Source organism: Plectropomus leopardus, chromosome 12 (genome assembly GCF_008729295.1).
Source record: "Plectropomus leopardus isolate mb chromosome 12, YSFRI_Pleo_2.0, whole genome shotgun sequence".
Taxonomy (NCBI): domain Eukaryota; kingdom Metazoa; phylum Chordata; class Actinopteri; order Perciformes; family Serranidae; genus Plectropomus; species Plectropomus leopardus.
The window spans coordinates 19,340,812-19,358,637 of NC_056474.1; the positions used below are offsets into that span (position 1 = coordinate 19,340,812).

Sequence of the window (17,826 nt, forward strand, 5' to 3'; positions counted from 1 at the left end):
CCTTAACTATGAGCCTGGCAGATTTTTATACTGTACCCACAAGAGTTTTATCAAATCAATTGAAAATTAACAACACTGGTTACCAAGATTACAGGTTTCCCTGACATTAGCATGTAGCTTCATGTAGCATTGTAGGCCACTTAATTTAATATAATATTTGCTGTTGCATGCTTGGAGCAAATGTAAAGAAAGCGTATGTCATCAGCTGATGTAGGCTCGTCTCAAACGTAGACAAAAAAGTTGGAAACAGAGTATTCAGAGCAGTAGGAAACTGTTTAGGTTTCTGCTCACAGTAATTACTTCTACCTCATTGTTTAAAACTTTGTTCACATTTGACATCTTAACATATGTATAAGACAAGAAAATAAGGAAAAGCATCATGGGTCCATTTTATTAATGACTTTTCTCTACAGAAAAATGACTATTTGGTCAAACTTGTGTTCACAAGTTAGAAAGTATTGCGAAAATGCTTTTGTGTGGATGGTTATGGGTGTACGAAGCAAAAATATCGGCAAAGGCTCAGATTCTACCAACAGGTTGCGAGCCAGTGGACCAGACTGTCAGCACTGCAGCGTTTAGCAGGTATTCATGCTGCTGTGGAGCTGGGCTGTTTGTACTTCACAGCGGTAGCCTCATGTGGTACTTAGCAGTGATTAATGTACTTGTGTCGCAGTGAACCATGAATGTATCATGTCCACCATGACTAGTTATGGAAAGGGAAGAAACATATTCAATCAGTTGATCCGGAAAAGCCCTGGCCTACATACTGCAGCGGGTGCAGCGAGTCACTTCATCGAGATGCAGGCCTTATTCTGGGGCACTCTTGTAGCGCAGTGAAGATGCTTGCCTTGCAGGGAGGCATATATAATGTATGTGGCATGTATAATGTATAAAAAGGGTTGAGTTTCCTCAGTGTTGCTGTGTGAATCCCTACAGAGTGTGGTGGCGCTAAATGATTCAGTATGCGAAGGGACTGCTGCAGATTAGACTTCTGGCAAAGAAGTAATTTCCACGTGTTTTGTGCTGCATTTTTATTTAACAGAACTGGAAAAGAGTTTTAATTGAGATAAGAGACTGTAGGATAATTAGATTAAAAGCAAACTGCATATTTTTTTAAAAAATGTATGTAGATTGTATTGAATAAGTCTAATATTTATCAATTTGAGGAGAACAGAACTGAGATTATAAACATGACGTGATGAGGTGTCAAGTGTGCAGCTCCTCCTCCTGTCATGGTGTTTGTATATAAAGAAAAAAAAATTAAATACTGCAATTATTCATCAAATCAAATCAAAAAGTTAATAACTGATGAATCTCTGCTTAAGATAGAACCATTAAACAAATGTTTGGCTATTACAGATTATTAAAAGTGAGATTTGTCACCTTTTCACTTTAAAATGGAAAGCTTTGGGTTTTTTAAAAAAAAGTTTCACAAAAATTAATACGCAACTGTTTGATTACCAATAAATAGTTTTGAGTTGTGAGTGCCAGTTTATTAAATGAGCTCTAGAAAATTGTGACAGGCTTTTTTAATGATATATTGAAGTTTTATAGACATGAACTATAAGTATAACACTGGAACCCTGACACCCAAACTTTTAATATGAGAAGGAAAAATGCCACAACAATGACCAAGATTTGTCTAAAGTCTTTAAATCTGATATGGTCATACTTTTGGCAAATATCTAACAGTACACTTTAGAAATTTCAGAGTTAGGATTTTATTTAATTTGGAAAAATGCTTATATTGTGTTTCCTAAATGTCTAACATAGAAAATACATTTTTCACTGCATATGTGTGAAATATATATTTGATATTAAATGAGACTAACAAACAACAAAAGCGGTTGTGATTTAGCAAGTCGTTGCTGTGCTCTCAGAGGCTTTTTAGGAACCAAACAAGGATGTTATGTGGTGACCTGCTGTTGTTTTTCAGCAGATTTTTAAACATACAATGCCAACATTTCTCTGTTGACTGGGTTGTTCTGTTTAGTCTCTTGGCACATGGGACTACTGTTTTTTCCCCTAAAATATAATGAAATGTATAGGGGAAAAGAATAATAGTCCCATGTGCCCAAAGAGTACAGTATGATAACAAATACTCTCTTTTCAGCTAACGTAAGAAAGATTTTATGATTTTTGCTAAGGCAAGCCCACATCACACTTCCACCAAAGGAAAATTCAAAATTTCAATTGCGGACACATATTGGTTAATCAAGAAAGAAATCAGCAGATTAGTCTGTACTGAAAAGAGACACAGAAATCTCCATCTCTAGAGCCCTCTCACATATCGTTGTCTCGGTTCTTTGGGTTTTTAGCAGAAAGTGTTAGTTTCATAAACACTGACTGGACTGAACAGCACAAGAATTAAAAACACTTGAATTGCACAAAGCACCTTTCTGCAGCGGGGGATCAGGTTCCCTGTAGCTTTCAGGGAGTTGTTTTTCTGTGACTCCACATTCATGAGATCTGTTTCACTGGCTGCTTTTTTCCAGACATCAGCTCAGCGGATACACTCTGATCCAAAAATAGGTCAAAGACTAGAAGTCATTAATGATGCATTATACAGTATAACAGTAGATTACATGAGCCATAATACAGTTTTAGTGTTTGGTATCTCGGAGTATATTTTCTTAGGAACATGTTTGTTTTTTTATATATATTTTTCCCACTCCGGTTGTAAAGGTTTGTAATGCTGCTGTGTTGTACTGTAGGTGTTAAAATGTTCTGTTTTTTCTGCTAAAGAAAAGAACCTGGCGCTCTGCGGCATGTTTACCTGATAGTTCAGAAAGAAGCAACAGCAGAAATGTTTGTTCCACTGATTTCACTCCCGTTTTACCTTTTCTCGGTGTGACACACACACACATACACTCCTCCACTGGTAACATGCGTTTCATGTCAGACACAGTTCAGAAAATTGGTTTAGTGTGTTTCCTTCCAATTAATTGGTTCTGATAGTTGTTGAAAGAAAGGATTTGAGGTGAGACACTGATCAGGGGAGAGCGACTTCTGTTTTCATTTTACCGCAGTGTGTCACACTGTGGCCAAAGCTACTGTGTGTGTTTGTCCTTGTATCTGTCTGGCTACAGGCATACATGTCTGGCAGTGACACAGCCTCTCTCATCTGAGTGTTTCTGAGTGCAGTGTGCTGTATGGTGCAGAGAGCTCTCCAGCTCTGTGCTTTGCTGTTTATGTGACAGATTTAATGCAGAAAAGGTACTTACTTTCCAGCCCACAAAATGCATCTGACTCTTCCTGAGGACTTTCTCATACATATAATGATGCTAAATGTGGCATTATGTTTGTGCTTTTTCTGTTATGTTGATTTTATGTATGTCTGTATGAACAGAATCAAAAGGCCTGCACTGTGGTGGAAAAAAATAAATGAGTCTGATTCCAGTCTCCTGATATATTCTCAGGTGAACCATGTTGGAGAGGTACGCAGCACCCAGCAGGCACCAACTGTTGTTTTATCAGAGAGAGCACCACCTGACATGAGGGCGGAGAACAGTGTGGTCTCCTATGGCAACGGAACAGTCAGCATCCACAGTGAGGGGAATTATAAAAGCAACAGGTGAGTGATGGTTGCAGCTGATGACTCTGTGGTGCCAGAACACCACAATATGCATCAATTCAGTCAAAACGCCTCTTGATTTATAAGAAATCAGCTTTATATGGCCAATTTTTTAGGCTCCTGTGGCCAAAAAGTGTGTTCCACCAAAACTTTGAAACTCTACTCAAAGTACTTGAAATTAGAAGTCCAGATTCGGGTAAACAGAGGCAACATAACACTTAAACCTCCCAGCACTATTTGAAAAAACAAATGGGCAAATTTGCACTGTAAACTCTTAACAAACCATCACAAATAAATTTGACTACAGACATTCAAAGACAAATACACAATCAGTCATTTAATACCTGTTTCTACCTTTCCATAGTTTATCTGCTGACAACAGTAACCGTCGAAGTGCAGAGCCTCTGTACCAGAATAGCAGGGTCATAGTTTGTTCCAGCAGCTCCTCAGACGAGATGGACAGCACCAGGAAACCTCCTCATCATGTGGAGAAGAACCAGAGGAAGGGCCGAGAGCCAAGGCCGTCTGCTCCGGAGATGATTGAGTCCCCGTATGAAACTGGTTACACCACCGGAGACACTGGCAATGAGCTGGACCGGGACCACACAAACTACCTCTACAGGTGGGCCACTGCTCTGCTGGCAGTTAATACTGCAGTCTCTGTGTGTTTGTTATCTTAGTATTTAGGCAAGTCATGGCACGCTTATTTGTATGGCATATATGTTGCACGGCCATTGGAAATGTCAAAAATCCATCTATAATTTCTGTATGCGGTGTATGGTGTCATTTTGGCAATTTTTTTAAAGAAAACATTCCTTTCGAATGTGTTGGTTGTGAGGTTCAGAGGGTATTTAAAATTAATACAAAGAACAACCTTCTAAAGTTGTATGCACCTCCCCTCAAGATAAAACAAAAAACATAACTCCCTCTCCAGTGCTTAAAAATTGTTTGACATACCTCCTCCATTTTACATCACCCCCTCCCCTCTCATAAATACAAACAGTCCCTTAAGGGGTAAAAGTCATTTTTAAATTTCAAAAATAAATGTTGAGAAAAAAAAGTGCTGCAGTATCACTTTAGCCCCTAGCTAAACTTTGGGGTTGCTATGATACTAATGTTTAGTTACTGTTTTCCAACTGAAAGACTTTTATTTCAATTAGTTTCACTGAAAGGCCACATTGTCTACATGCTGTAAAACAACAGGTTATTCTTATTCTTAATCTTCTTTCTTCTTATTATTATTATTATTATTATTAAATAAATATTAAATGTTGTTATTATTAAAAGGCTAAATTCAAAGATATGAAATATAGGCACGCTGTCTATCCGCAGCCTGAAGGAAGAAAAATCAGTGTCAGTTTTTAAAAACCTCTTGGTTGAACCCAAATTAAAGTATTTAAGACCAGTCTGAGAAGAAGTCTTACTTCCCTTTGGCTTAATTTCTTTCCAGTTAATCACAATATAAATGAAAAGAATGGGCCCTGCCCTGAAAGAGTAATATCATATTATTTCAGAAGAAAATGCTGCAACAAATACTGGCCTGCATCACAACTGTCTTCAAGACAAGTTGGCCAACTTTTTAAATTTTAATTTCATATTGGTAATGATTAAAACAGCTAATTCCTTGCTCTTTTTGCCACTGCCCCAATAATAGTTTAAATTGAATCATAATTTCATGACTTCATTTATTTTTCCCACTCTAGGCTGTACCCAGAGATCACTTCAGACGAGCAGAGACACCAGTACAAAAAGGAGTTTGACTCTGATCTGGCCCGCTATAAGAGAGCCTCTGCGCCGAAATGGATGACATCAGTGACCAGATGCACAAGCTGAGCCGAGAACTGGACGTTTTGGACGAGGGCTCCATGAAGTACCAGGTAGAAAACAACAGGAGGGAGGAGGGAGGAGTGGAAAAATTTCAAGGCAAACAGCCAGGAGAAAATATAGTCATTGCTGTGCCTTTTAATGATATCCAACAGCTCAGGTCGTCCTCAGTATGACTCCATGGGACTGCCATAGAAACACAAAGCAGTGAGGATGAATCAAAACAAATTAAACTTTTGTGTTAAAATTTCAGAACTACTCTTTATTGTGTAAATATATTTTAAAGGCATCACAATCCAGTGAGAGAATTTGCATTTTCTTTTTCAGGGTGTGGCAGACGAGTATAACCGACTCAAAGACCTGAAAAGGGTGAGTGCTGTATCATTGAAATTAAATAAATTGTTTGACATTTTGGGACACATCATGCTCTCTTTTTTGCCAAGAAATGGGATGATCGATACCCCCCTCTAAGCTTGCTGGTGTAAGTACCATTATTAATGCTGTGTCTTCTTGCCTCCTTCACTTGTATCTCTTCCTCACGTCTGAGCTCCTCCAAGCGAAGATGTAAGAGATAGATGCAAGGAAGAGATGTGAGGACGGAGGAGCCAAAGTGTCAAATGAGAAATCCTTGGTTCCATAGTGTTTGACTTAAGCGATGTCAGATATTGTGCTATATGTGAGGGAACGGTATGTCACATCACTTGGTAAGACTTATGCATGGGGTACACTGGTGTTTCCTCACTCTGAGCTCCTCCAGAAGCCTCTTCTCTCCTTGCTCCTCGTCTCCTCAAGGAATGATTTCTGGGTCACAGAGGAGCATAATGTAAGAGGTTAACATAATGAAAAGCACCCCTGAGGTTCTTGACCTGCCAGATGTACTTGGGGTCTTGCATTTACTGAAAATGTAACACATTGTGATTGGCTGTTTGTCGGAAAGCGTATGGATGCTGTGTGTTTGCACTGCAGACTGCCAAAATTTATGTTGCATGTTTAATTCAGTCATAAAAAAAAACTTAAAATCTGAAATGATACAACATCATGTAACACTGACACACTGTGTGAAGAATGGGATTATAGCGAGGTTCTTAATTAAGGAGCAGCAGCTGAAAACTGTTTCTGCAAAATGTCTCCTTGAAGGTCCAGTGTGCAGGACATCTACTGGTAGAAATGGAATATAATATTCATGAATATGTTTTTTTATGAAGTGAAATTAGCTGTAGAGACTAAAATTGTATTTTATAGCAGGCTGTAACATGTTTATTTCCGCTGTAAAATTGGGTGTTTTAACATGGGGGTCTATGGGGATTGACTCTGTTTTAAAGCAAGTCTCAAGAGGCCATTTGACAAACTGCAGTTTTTGGCAAGTTTTCAGCCCTGGATGTTGCTGCTTGGTTAACACAGAGGCCAGGACCCCGAGCAGAGGCTCATGACTGTAGCTACATACTAACACATGGATATGAGAGAAGCATCAATCTTCTCACCTGAAAAAAAAACCTGACTAGTATATGACAACTATTCATGGCTAAAACTGCTACTACTGATAATGTTGATAATGTTGATTGTTCAATATCCGTTCATTTAATTTCTGTCTTCTAGCTGCCGGACTATCAAGCAAAGAAGAGGCAGTGCAAAGAACTTCGGCAGAAACTTTTCCACATCAAACGTTTGGTGAAAATCTTTGACCAAGGTATTTGTTAGTGAGTCTCGATAATCTGCCCAAACAGCTGAGGATGAACACTGACAGGGTGTGACCCGGCTAAACAAATATGGATTTATCCTCTATCGTAAGTTTTTATTGCTTTACTGTTTGAATTGTCTCTCATACTGGCCTCACAGTCACTGAACCTTCACAGCTTTTGACCCTAATGTTTACAACTTCTGCAGCTGTCAGAGTAGATTATTGTCAGAATAGAGCTACTAATAGACTTTTCTCTGTGTGTTTGTGACAATGTGGCACTCTTTAACATTTGAAGATGTTTTACTTTATTTTAGATTCAAATTAATGTTGAATTGTTACAAGTATGGGAATTAATTGTCAGTTTTTATACAGAAATGTCATAAGAGAAGATATAGCAATGAACGTAAATTCATTAATACACGTATTCATCTATGGTACATGTTGCAGTGTTTATTTGGCATTCTTCATACAGATGTAATTACAACACTTTTCAAGTAATTTGAAAAACAAAAATGTAACTAAAGACACATCGTCAGCTTTTGATTCTTTTAATAACGTTGCCATACACGTGAAATCTTTAAAAAAAAACTTAAGAACTCAGTAACACAAAGATAAGAAAACATTAATTGTATATTTATCTTTTTTTTTTATCAATGACAAGGTTGTGTGAGTCTTTGCCCAAAAGAAGAATATCCAAAAAACTTTCAAAAGGCCCGGTGGTAGATCAAGATGCAGAGTTAACATCCTTGTACGTTGTGTGTGTGAAAACACTAAATGCTGAAATATGTTGTAGAGTTGATTTCATTCTTTTATTTTACATGTTTTACTTGTGATTTTGTAAACTTGCCTCTTGAAATACCTGGTTGAGGTAAACCCTGGTGGACCAGTGAGTCAGGGCCCATCTTCTTCTAACTTGTCATATATATATTGTAATGTTTTGGCATTGAATATCCTCCAAGTGCAGTTATTTCCTACCAGATTTTCATCCATTACAGTGTCATCTCACGTAGTTCACAACAGTCGAAACTCTGTCACATCAGCTGTAATGGCATGAAGATAAGCTTCTTTTTTTGACATCTAAACAGATGACAGAGGTATTTTCATGTAAATACATATAGAAAAAAAACATTTAGGAGTTAACAGTGAAAGCAATACGTTAAATGTTTAAATGAACCTTGAATTACATCATGTAAAATAACGAAACAGTCCCCACTTAGCGGAGATCCAAAACAACATTTTTAACATGCAAAAAGACAAAGTTGGCCTCAATATATATACACACTTCAATGCATTTTTTCGAGGGATCATTACCTCCAGAAACAGCATTGATCAACGTAAACTGGTAGTGTTTGTTATAAACTCTCTCACCACCGACTAGAACTAATTCATATAACTTTTACTAGAACCCGAGTCAATGCCAGCCTACTGTTTCTCGATTAAAAAAAATCCAAATGGTGTTCAATAGCTGAATTCACCTTATTCAGTCAAAACTCATATTCAAAACACAAGTGAAAATCACTTTGGAGATTTTTTTTTATTTTTTAAAAAAAGCTGCAAGACGAATGTTTGTGATGCTCGTTTCATGATTCATAACGTGTCCCAAATTCATAATGAATAACAAGGCAGTTGTCAAAAAGAAGGCGGTTTCTGGTGAACAACACTTACAGAGGTTTGTGTTTAGGAAAGATCAGACTGAAGCATTCTGATGTCTAGTGAGGTATTAGTCCGCTCTCATGTGACTGTGGCTTTTTTTTTTCCATTTATTTTTTGAAAAAATCTTTGACTACAGCAACAGTGAGCCCTGTGAATGGATTTAAATGCATTGTTCACTTGATGGTCAGGCAGTCCTAAAAGAGTTTGTTCATTTCTCTGCTTTGTGTGCTAATTATTCTATTTAAAAAGCATCTCTGAGGATGATATGATAGACTTTGGTGATTTTTTCCTTGGTTTTATTTACTTTCTGTTCCATTTGATCGGCTCCTTGGCGTCTTCCTCAGAGTTGAGTGAACAGAGAAATCTCACTTCAACTATGAGGCCTTTGCTTTGTCTGGTATTCAGTTCACCACCGCTCAGTTAGCTCCATCTAATCATGATACTGTCATGTTATCAGTTGTGTGGATAAAAAGGTCACTGTATCACAAATGGTGAGCCATGGAAAATGAGCCCAGTGTGGGGAAAATTGTTCTGCTGACTTTCAGCGGCGGGACAGTTTTGTCCTCTAGATGTTTTTGTGGCGGGGTGCTGCTGCCCTCTACATGAAACTGTGGCGTCCTTAGTCACTATGGCATGTGGGTGGTGACATGACTGGCTGTGGTGGCCATATCGGAGCCCAGCATGAAAAGCTGGTCACTGGCCTGAGACCTGGCACCAGAACGACTGGGCTGGCAACGAGACAGACCGAGCCTGGCACCGGCTCTTCTCTTTGCTGGAGGCCCGCGTGGAGACTGAGGGCTTGTTTCATGAGGGGGAATAGAGCGGTTACAGTACAGTACGTATGATGGCCAGCTGGCGCTGCAATTTGATAACCACACAGATGGACAGTGATGAGTCAGGAGGTTTCCTGTGGGTCCTTGTCGTCACTTATCCCAGACGGAGACCTCGCCCGTAAGGGGGCTACTGTCCTGGGACATACGGCCAGCTGATTGAGCTTCCGGAGAGCTGCATGTCACGGATCAGCGTCTCGATGGGTGTCTTTCCTACCAGGCGCATAAAAAAGAGCTGCGAGATGAGGCTGGCGGGGACGGCGCGCAGAGCCGGGAGGCGCAGGAGCAGGCGTCCGAAGCGCTGAGGCTGACTCGGGTACTGCATCCTCTCGTACTCCGTCAGAGCCACCTGAGCCTTCTCCTGCAGAGACTCCACGTGGACTGGGTCTGTTAGACCACAGGCGTCTGAGAGGGAGGGAGGAGGAGGAGGCCGTTACTCAATAGTGTGGGCAGGTTACATAAAGAGTCGTGATGAGCCGAAAGGAAAGTTGAAATCCCAGCAGATAATGTGATAGAGCGCCCGTGAGGGAAACACATACAAATATAGTGCCTCAGCATTTGTACACCATAAAAAGAACACACTGAAAACCCATAAACCTGGTTCGCATAAAGCTTTAAAAAATATAGGAGAAAGTGGTCTTATAGCGAGACTTGATTGCTTTTGGATGAGGCATACCCTCTCAGCAAATTGTTTAGAGAAGCCACTTTCAAACGTCTTGAGATGCACAGTGCTACATAATGATCAGTGACAGCGCTAAATTATACAGCACTTAGTGCATTATTGCATTTTCATTAATAAGCCAGGAGATGGTGCCACAGGAGGTGAATTCCCAGATAAACGTTGCAAATTTGTCTGCAGTTATTTTCCTGATACTGATGTGCACTTTTCAGTTTTAAGATTTAAAGTTTTACTGTTGTAAGCCTGTACTTTCAGACTCTAAATGTGTGTGTGTTTTTATTCATGGTTATTTAAAAGAGGGGGGCCCCAACTATTCCGCCAAATGATCAGTTAACTAGTGGTGTTTAGTCCTCCTCAGCCTGTGAAAACAGCTGTTTAATGTCCTCTGTGGCTTTGCAGGACCTTTGTAACGTCTGAAAAAGTAACCCTGATGATGTCACAGTGATGTCATCAGGTTTTCCTGGTTGAGCCTTGGAGACTTTAAATTTCAAGCAGAAAGCTTGCGTAAAAAACTGGAGGAGATGGAAAGATGTGACTGTTCAGCGGGCATGGAGGGTCTGATGAAAGATGCTATTGAGTTGCATTATGGAAAATGTAGGATCCAACACTTATGGAGATGCTGGAGACTAAAAGTCAGAATATCTGAGTGGGACTAATTTTTGTCATTTTTCAGTAATCTGTCTTTCTAAACTTCATAGACAGCACTTAAAGGGACAGTTCAACCCCAAATCCAGAATATACTTTTTTCCTCTTACCTGTAGTGTTGCTTATCAATCTAGATTGTTTAGGTGTGAGTTGGCAAATGTGGAAGATCAGAGATGTCTGCCTTCTCTCAAATATAATGGAACTAGATGGCACTCTGCTTGTGGTGCTCAGACTGCCAAAAAATACATTAGTAAAACTCTGCCACAGTGTCTTTTTCAAAAAAATCATTACCGGGTTACTTAAGATAATCTACAGCTGCGTGTTGTGAGCAGTTTCACTTAGGAACTATTTTCTTTCTACCAAACTACAACCACCAACTGTATCACCACATAGAGGGAAGTGTGCATCTACTGACAGCTCACCTAGCACCTCTAAGCTAACTAATGCTCCAGCTCAGCAGGGGAGGAAACCATTAATATTTATATGTGACTGGTTCTGTCACAAGCAGGAGACGAGATAGTAGATACACACTTCTTTCTGTACAGTGATATAGTTTTTAGGTGTAGAAAGAAAATAGTTCCTCCATAAAACTGCTCAAGGTCTGTGGATTATCTTGAGTATACAGGTCATGGTATCTGCAAAGGGACATTGCTATTGAATTTTTCAGATTTTGTTTTTGGTGCTTTGAGCACCACAAGCCGAGTGCCATCTAGTTCCATTATACTGGAGAAAAGGCAGACATCTCGACGGCTGATATCTCCAACACTCGGCAACTCACACCAAAGATTGACAGAAACCACTTCGAGGTGGAAGGAAAAATGTTTTAGGTTTTGGGGTGAATTGTCCCTTTGATTTCTTGTACACTGTATTATAATAACAGCAGGTAAAACAATCACCTGGTGAGAACAGTGCGATGGCCTTGAGACAGCTGTACTCAGCCGAGTCCACCTGCAGCCTGGTCAGCTTGTCCACCTGGTCCTGGAACACTCTCACCTGGTCCATGAAGGACACCACGCGCTCTGCAGACATGGGCGAGGAGTGGAAGCCGGCCGCGGCCAACAAAGGAGCCATGTGGAGCGGCAGGGCCGACTGAGCCGCGTTGAGGATGAACAGCTCGCTCCAGCTCAGCCTCAGCAGGGCCACCTGTGGATAAGTTGGTGTGTTAATCAGATTGACCTACACTGTCACCATCCATTTTTAATGTTCGCTGTAGTGATTGTGTGTTTATATTTTGATGCAGACAACCGATCCTGTTTCTCTCCTCCATATTCATCTGAAAACAATGGAATAACTGTATCCAAAGACACTGAATCACTTTTTAAATTAAATATAATTTTCTAACCTGGTCTGACACAGGCAGCTCGGGGAAATAAGGGATGTTTCTGGCCCACTCCACGGTGCTGAAGAGAAGCCTGGCAGCCAGTTCACAGATGTTATCGATCCCCATGGCATTATCCGGACCGGCCTGCTGGTTATACTGGTGTCCAAACCGACTGCTGGGGTACGGTTCGGCTCGCAGCAGCTGGGAAATGAGCTCCGACACCGGCTGACCTCCACCACTTCCTCCGTTGTTGTTGTTGTTATAGAACTCGCCCCCTCCCAGGCCGCTGGCGCCACCTATGGGCGTGATGGAGGGGCTGAGGCTTGGCTGAGGTGGGATGCGACCGCGTTGAACTGCTGTAGTTTGGTTGGGGGACACAGGGGAGAAGAGGAAAGAAGGGAACAAAGAGAGAAGACAGAGAGGAGATGGAAGCAAGGAGTGAGGAAGAGGAGGTAAAGAGAAGAAACAGTGAAAGGGATGAGGGGAGGTATAGGAGGGGATTTGGAAAAGAAAATGAAGAGAAAGAAAACTTAAAACTGAGTTCAGCCAGCGGTGTACGTCAGATTATCAACTGACAGGCTTCACCTGATTAGGAAGCTATTCTTCAAGATTAAAGGAGGCACAATTGAGCCCAGACTGATTCAAGAAGAGCGTGACAGTGAGGAGAAATACTCCTGTGCTCGTCTGCTGGATGAAGGTTATCTGAGGACATATTCCAAAGACTTTACCCTGCATTCAAATTATAAATCTCTTAAATATTAATTCTGGATGAGAATTACAACATGCAGTAACCTTATCATACCCCAATCATACACAGAAAAGATTTAAGGAATACTTCACTCAAAAAGTGATCATTAGTATATCAATTCCTCACCCCGTGTTGCATTGAATTCAAGAAAAAACTATAGCTCACATGCCTTCATGGTAAACAAAGAATCCAAAAATGTTTTTGACGGATCAAAGTAAAAGGAGACTGTGATTCACGACAGCAAAACGAAACTTAAAAAATCTTTAACTCATGCAGTATAATCCGAGTCTCATTTATCCAGTGGTATGTTCAGTGCTTCCAAAACCTCACTATTCAAAACACTTCAGCATACGAGAGTAGGGTGCAGACAAGCGCATTCATTTTAATTTTGCTTGTGCCTCTCGACTGCAAAGAGTTCCTGCTTGCAAAAATGCATGTGTTTTGGAAAATGCTGAGCATACGACTGAATGAATGAGACTTTGACTATACTGAACGAGTTGTGTGAGAGATGGTTTTGCTGTTGTTAAATGCGGCCCACCTTTAACTCCAATTCATGCAGAATTTTCTCAGTTTTTACATTTTTCATTTGCCATGGAGGCATGAGAGAAAAACACTTTCCTTCACGATTCAACATAACCTGGGTTGAGTAACTGATATACAAATGATCATTTTGTGGGTAAAGTGTCCCTTTGATTCTGCACTCTAAAACAACCGATGTGAAAAAGCAATTACTTTAAGCTCTGGCATATTTTAAGCACTGAATGTCAGTGGTCAGCTGCAGTCACACAGACGTGCTTGCAGCTCCAGTACAGATCGTGTCAGCCCCCAGTGTTTAACGAGAGAGCTGGGAGGTGAGTTTACCGTCCTACTGCTGTGAAAGTGAAACTAATACCGCAACTCTAAATTCAAGTGATTATAGAATATCAAACTTATGGCTGCAACTGACTAGACTGCAGTGTTTTGGACTTAAGTGTTGAATAAGAGATTATATTTTGTGATTGGAGCATGCAGTCACTGCACTTACGACATGTACAGTCCAAAAAAATGGTCAAAAAAATGTCCTGCGCATTGATGTCTGCACAAATGGACATGAGAGGAGACGACGTTTACATCATTAAGCGGATCTTTAGTGACATGAAACTATGAATTGGCCTTTGGTGTAGAAAAAATACCATAGTTGTGACCGTATTACTGCCAAAACAGAGGCAGCAGGGAAGACGACCGGACAGAGAAGTTGTTTGCGGGTATGAATTAATTTGGTGAGCATCTGTTCTGTTAAAGTGTCCTTGAGCGAGACACTGAAAGCACTCCAGCCACAGGAATGCTGCTATGTGGCTGACTCTGACCTCTGACCTTTCTGTGGAGGTGATCAATGTCTCTGCAGGGAGCCATAACGTGTCTCATTAGTATGCTTTACGATCTTCGAGCATGGGCGTAAAAAAACAACTGTGAGACACATCAGATACCCTCATTTTTAAATTATATCTTAACTGAATTATTTGTTTCTGTGAATCTACCAACTGCATGACGTTGAATGATGCCTCACTTGGGCTCTACCACTTAAGGTGAAATCCCTCTATTGGATTCTGGCTGATCGAGCCAACAAGGCAGACGGTTTCTGCAGCTTCAACCAGAGGCTTAAGGCTCTGGGACGCAGGTGTCTTAGTGCTGTATCCCTCTCAGTCACTCTTACACAAGCACTAGATTAAGCCACTTAGTACATGGCATTGAGCTGACACGCATGGCTTGCTTTGCCATGATAGGGCCTAGACAGCCATGTGTGCCATTTTCTCCGCACTGTAGAGCTCATGGAAGAAGAGGCAAGATAATGACAGAGGCTAATTCAACTATGATTGATTTTTTTTATGTTCTAAGAGCAGCTGATTGAAGTAATGGAATGACTGTCAGAGGCTTTTTTTCATTTTTTATATCAGTTCAGTTGCAGATATTACACACGTCCTATGACAGCGTGTCCCACAGTGGCTCCAATCCTTTTGGAGGGATCAGAATGGATGGTGGATTTATGGATCAGAGTAGGCAGATACCTTCTTTGCGCATGCCAACACGGAAACACTTCTTCAGTCGACAGTACTGGCACTGGTTCCTGTGGTGCTGGTCAATCTGACACTCTCTGTTTGACCTGAGAACAGAAACAAATGATTGTTAGTGGCTATATGTGATTTATTTATGTTAATTTGAGCTACAGCAGTTGAAAAGAGTAATTTTGCACCAGAGTTATTATAGTTTGGGGTTTTTTTGTTTTGTTTGTTTAAAAGTTTTTGTTTGCATTTCAGTTACTTTCCAGGGTAAGTTCTTGTTTCTGTTTAGTTTTCATTGTTTTAAAATGTTCGGTTTAGTTTGACGAAACTGACAAAGACTAAAACTAAAGACATTCCCTGTATATTTTTAGTTTTAGTTTTGTCTGCACACCTAGTTTTAGTTTAGTTTTATAATAACCTTGGTTTGCTCTAATGCAATAACAGTCTGGCTTAGTGCAGGTGTTAGACTGTGGAAGTGGTTTTCTGATTTCTAAATTCGTCTCACAGATAGTCAAAACTATCTAAATCTAATGACAAATGTGTAACCAAGTGCTCAGTGATGCAAAGTCTTTGCAGTACATTCGAGTGTATAGTAAAAGCTGTCATATTGATTATTTAATAATCTATGGCATGATACTTCCATTTTAAAGTGCACTTGAACATTAATATTGCATCAGATTTACCATGAGGCTAAAAAGCAGCGTTATCACGCTTAGAAAGCAGATGATCAAATCCTTCAGTGTTACTTCAATTATGTGTATCAGCTGTTCAGCTGCATAGCTGAAACTATGGGTTGATCAATCACAAAGATGATAAACAGTAAAACTCTGCAACTGTTTTGATAATCAGTACATAATTTCTGACGATTTTCATGTGAAACATGCTCATTGTTCTCTGGTTCCCAAATGTTGCGGAAAAGGCACAAACTGGTGCATAAAAAGTCACCAGAGTGCAGGAAATTAAGTGTTTGACGCTGGAACAATTGAAATAAAAACTAAAAAAGGGCATTAATATGCTGTGCTGAAAGAGTTTGTTCACTGTCACTGACACAAGACTTAAGGTGGCTACAGGCCACCTTTTGATGGCAGTTATTTGTTCTGGTTCTTGTTTTGCATAATACAAATGTTTCACAATAAAATACAGCTCTGTTGAAAAATAGCATTTGAATGATTAATTATCACTAATATAGTTATAAAAACAAAGTATGTGCCCGCCAGAAACGATAATTGCCACTCATTCCAATAAGATGTTATGTGACTCAATGACATTAATACAGTACTGTGCAAAAGGCAAGAGTCTTAGGCCACCACAGATTTGTTGTTTTAGCAAAGTTGTTTGTCAGTCTCCTTGTTGAGATGCTTATTAAGAACACACACAACATGTACAATGCATTAAAACACCAGAAAGATTTTTTTTAAAAAAAGGCTTGTTCAGACTGAAGTCTATATTTAGTGTGAAACCTGGAATTGTAGAACCATAACAAAAGGTAGCTCAAACAATACATATTAAGCTTTGGAAAGGTCTTGAATGCAACCTGGAGTAAATACACCAGAAGTTTAGTAATGTAAATATCATGTTGTCTGCCATAGAGAGTTCAAAAAATGTTAAGTGGAAAGTGAGGTTGAAGTTGTTTTATTCTTAAATGTTTGCTATTTTAATACTGTGTACCTGTTATTTCACAATATGTTCTGGTTTTATTTTAGTAAAGAGCCTACTGGGAAATCAATATGTATGGTTATTGCAAACTTGCTAAAATAAAGTATAAGACGGCCTAAGACTTTTGCATAGTGCTGTTTGTGCAGAAAAACATGTGGGCACAAAGGGGTTAACTACATGTTGCCAAAACTTTGTTGACAGCAGTCAAATCGAAAAACTACAACGCATTTTTCGACTCCATCATATGTGTGTCACTTCGCTACCATTTTTTAGCATTATCGGGCTATCAACAAACAAACTAATTACCCACAATGCCCCTCTCTCACCTGCACGTGTAGCTGAGGTTGCGTCTGACGCTCCGCTTGAAGAAGCTCTTGCAGCCCTCGCACGTGAACACGCCGTAATGTTTCCCGCTGGACTTGTCCCCGCACACCACGCAGTCCACCACGCAGGACTTGTCATCGTCTCCGGCCTCCATGTCGCTGCCTCCCGCCTGCGGAGAGCCGTCCTCCTCCTCCCCCCTCAGGTAGCTCTTGTCCCCCAAGCCGTTGGTGCCCCCATTGGGATCTCCCCAGCCCCCACTCACCATGGCCATCGCTTGGTTACCGAACCACCGAAGAAAATGGGACAGACGGCCAAGATGTCTGGCTGCTGTCAAGGTCAAAGTAACATAAATATATAAAAAAAAAAAAAAGTCCTGATGTTTGTCTTTTTCCTCACCTGCAGAGAATCAGTGTTTTCTGCTTGCCTGTGCTCTCATTTGCTAATTAAGTCTCTTGATGATTTTATAATAGCAGAGGTGAGACAATAAAAGTCCTCAGGCTAAACAAGCAGATGTCAATGAGGGGAAAAAATAGGCTGTAGCATTGAGGAGGAGGGCAGAAAAAAACAGTTCAGTCTCCTCCCACTCCACTATGACCTGGAAACAGTCTCAGTGAGGCAACTTTTGCATGCCTGTGGATTTCAATCACCCCTTCTTTCCTTTTCTTTTCCAACTCGTAGCAGCTGTTTGTTGTTTTTGTCCTTTTCTTGGTGCGATTCCTGAGAAAACAGGAGCCTGCCCGCTCGAACGGTCTCAGCCTTCAGGGAACCTTTTTCACAGGAGACAATGAGTCAAACATACATCTTAAAGAAAGCAAAGTGCTGCAAAGATTTGACGTGAGGGCAAAATCTCCTTCA

General features: G+C 40.4%; 2 protein-coding genes across 3 annotated transcripts in view; one reads left to right on the plus strand and one right to left on the minus strand.

The window, feature by feature from the left end:
• LOC121951272 overlaps positions 1-8,742 on the plus strand; it is a 23,151-nt gene extending 14,409 nt beyond the window's left edge. Inside the window, 6 exon segments of the mRNA XM_042497539.1 lie at positions 3,420-3,574; positions 3,939-4,196; positions 5,278-5,356; positions 5,359-5,451; positions 5,726-5,767; positions 6,995-8,742. Of these exon segments, the coding sequence (XP_042353473.1) occupies positions 3,420-3,574; positions 3,939-4,196; positions 5,278-5,356; positions 5,359-5,451; positions 5,726-5,767; positions 6,995-7,096 (729 nt within the window). The 3' untranslated portion in view covers positions 7,097-8,742.
• nr2f6a (nuclear receptor subfamily 2, group F, member 6a) lies at positions 8,592-17,296 on the minus strand. 2 transcript variants are annotated; one of them, XM_042497174.1, is made up of 5 exons: positions 16,974-17,296; positions 14,998-15,092; positions 12,226-12,557; positions 11,780-12,026; positions 8,592-9,964 (listed from the first exon to the last, which is right to left on the minus strand). In XM_042497174.1, the coding sequence occupies exons 1-5, from the start codon at positions 17,240-17,242 to the stop codon at positions 9,690-9,692; spliced, it is 1,218 nt and encodes a 405-aa protein (XP_042353108.1). In that variant the 5' UTR covers positions 17,243-17,296; the 3' UTR covers positions 8,592-9,689. The 2 variants fall into 2 exon arrangements, with proteins under 2 accessions (XP_042353108.1, XP_042353107.1); XM_042497173.1 differs by having other exon boundaries at positions 12,226-12,560.
• Positions 17,297-17,826: the final 530 nt, after the last annotated feature.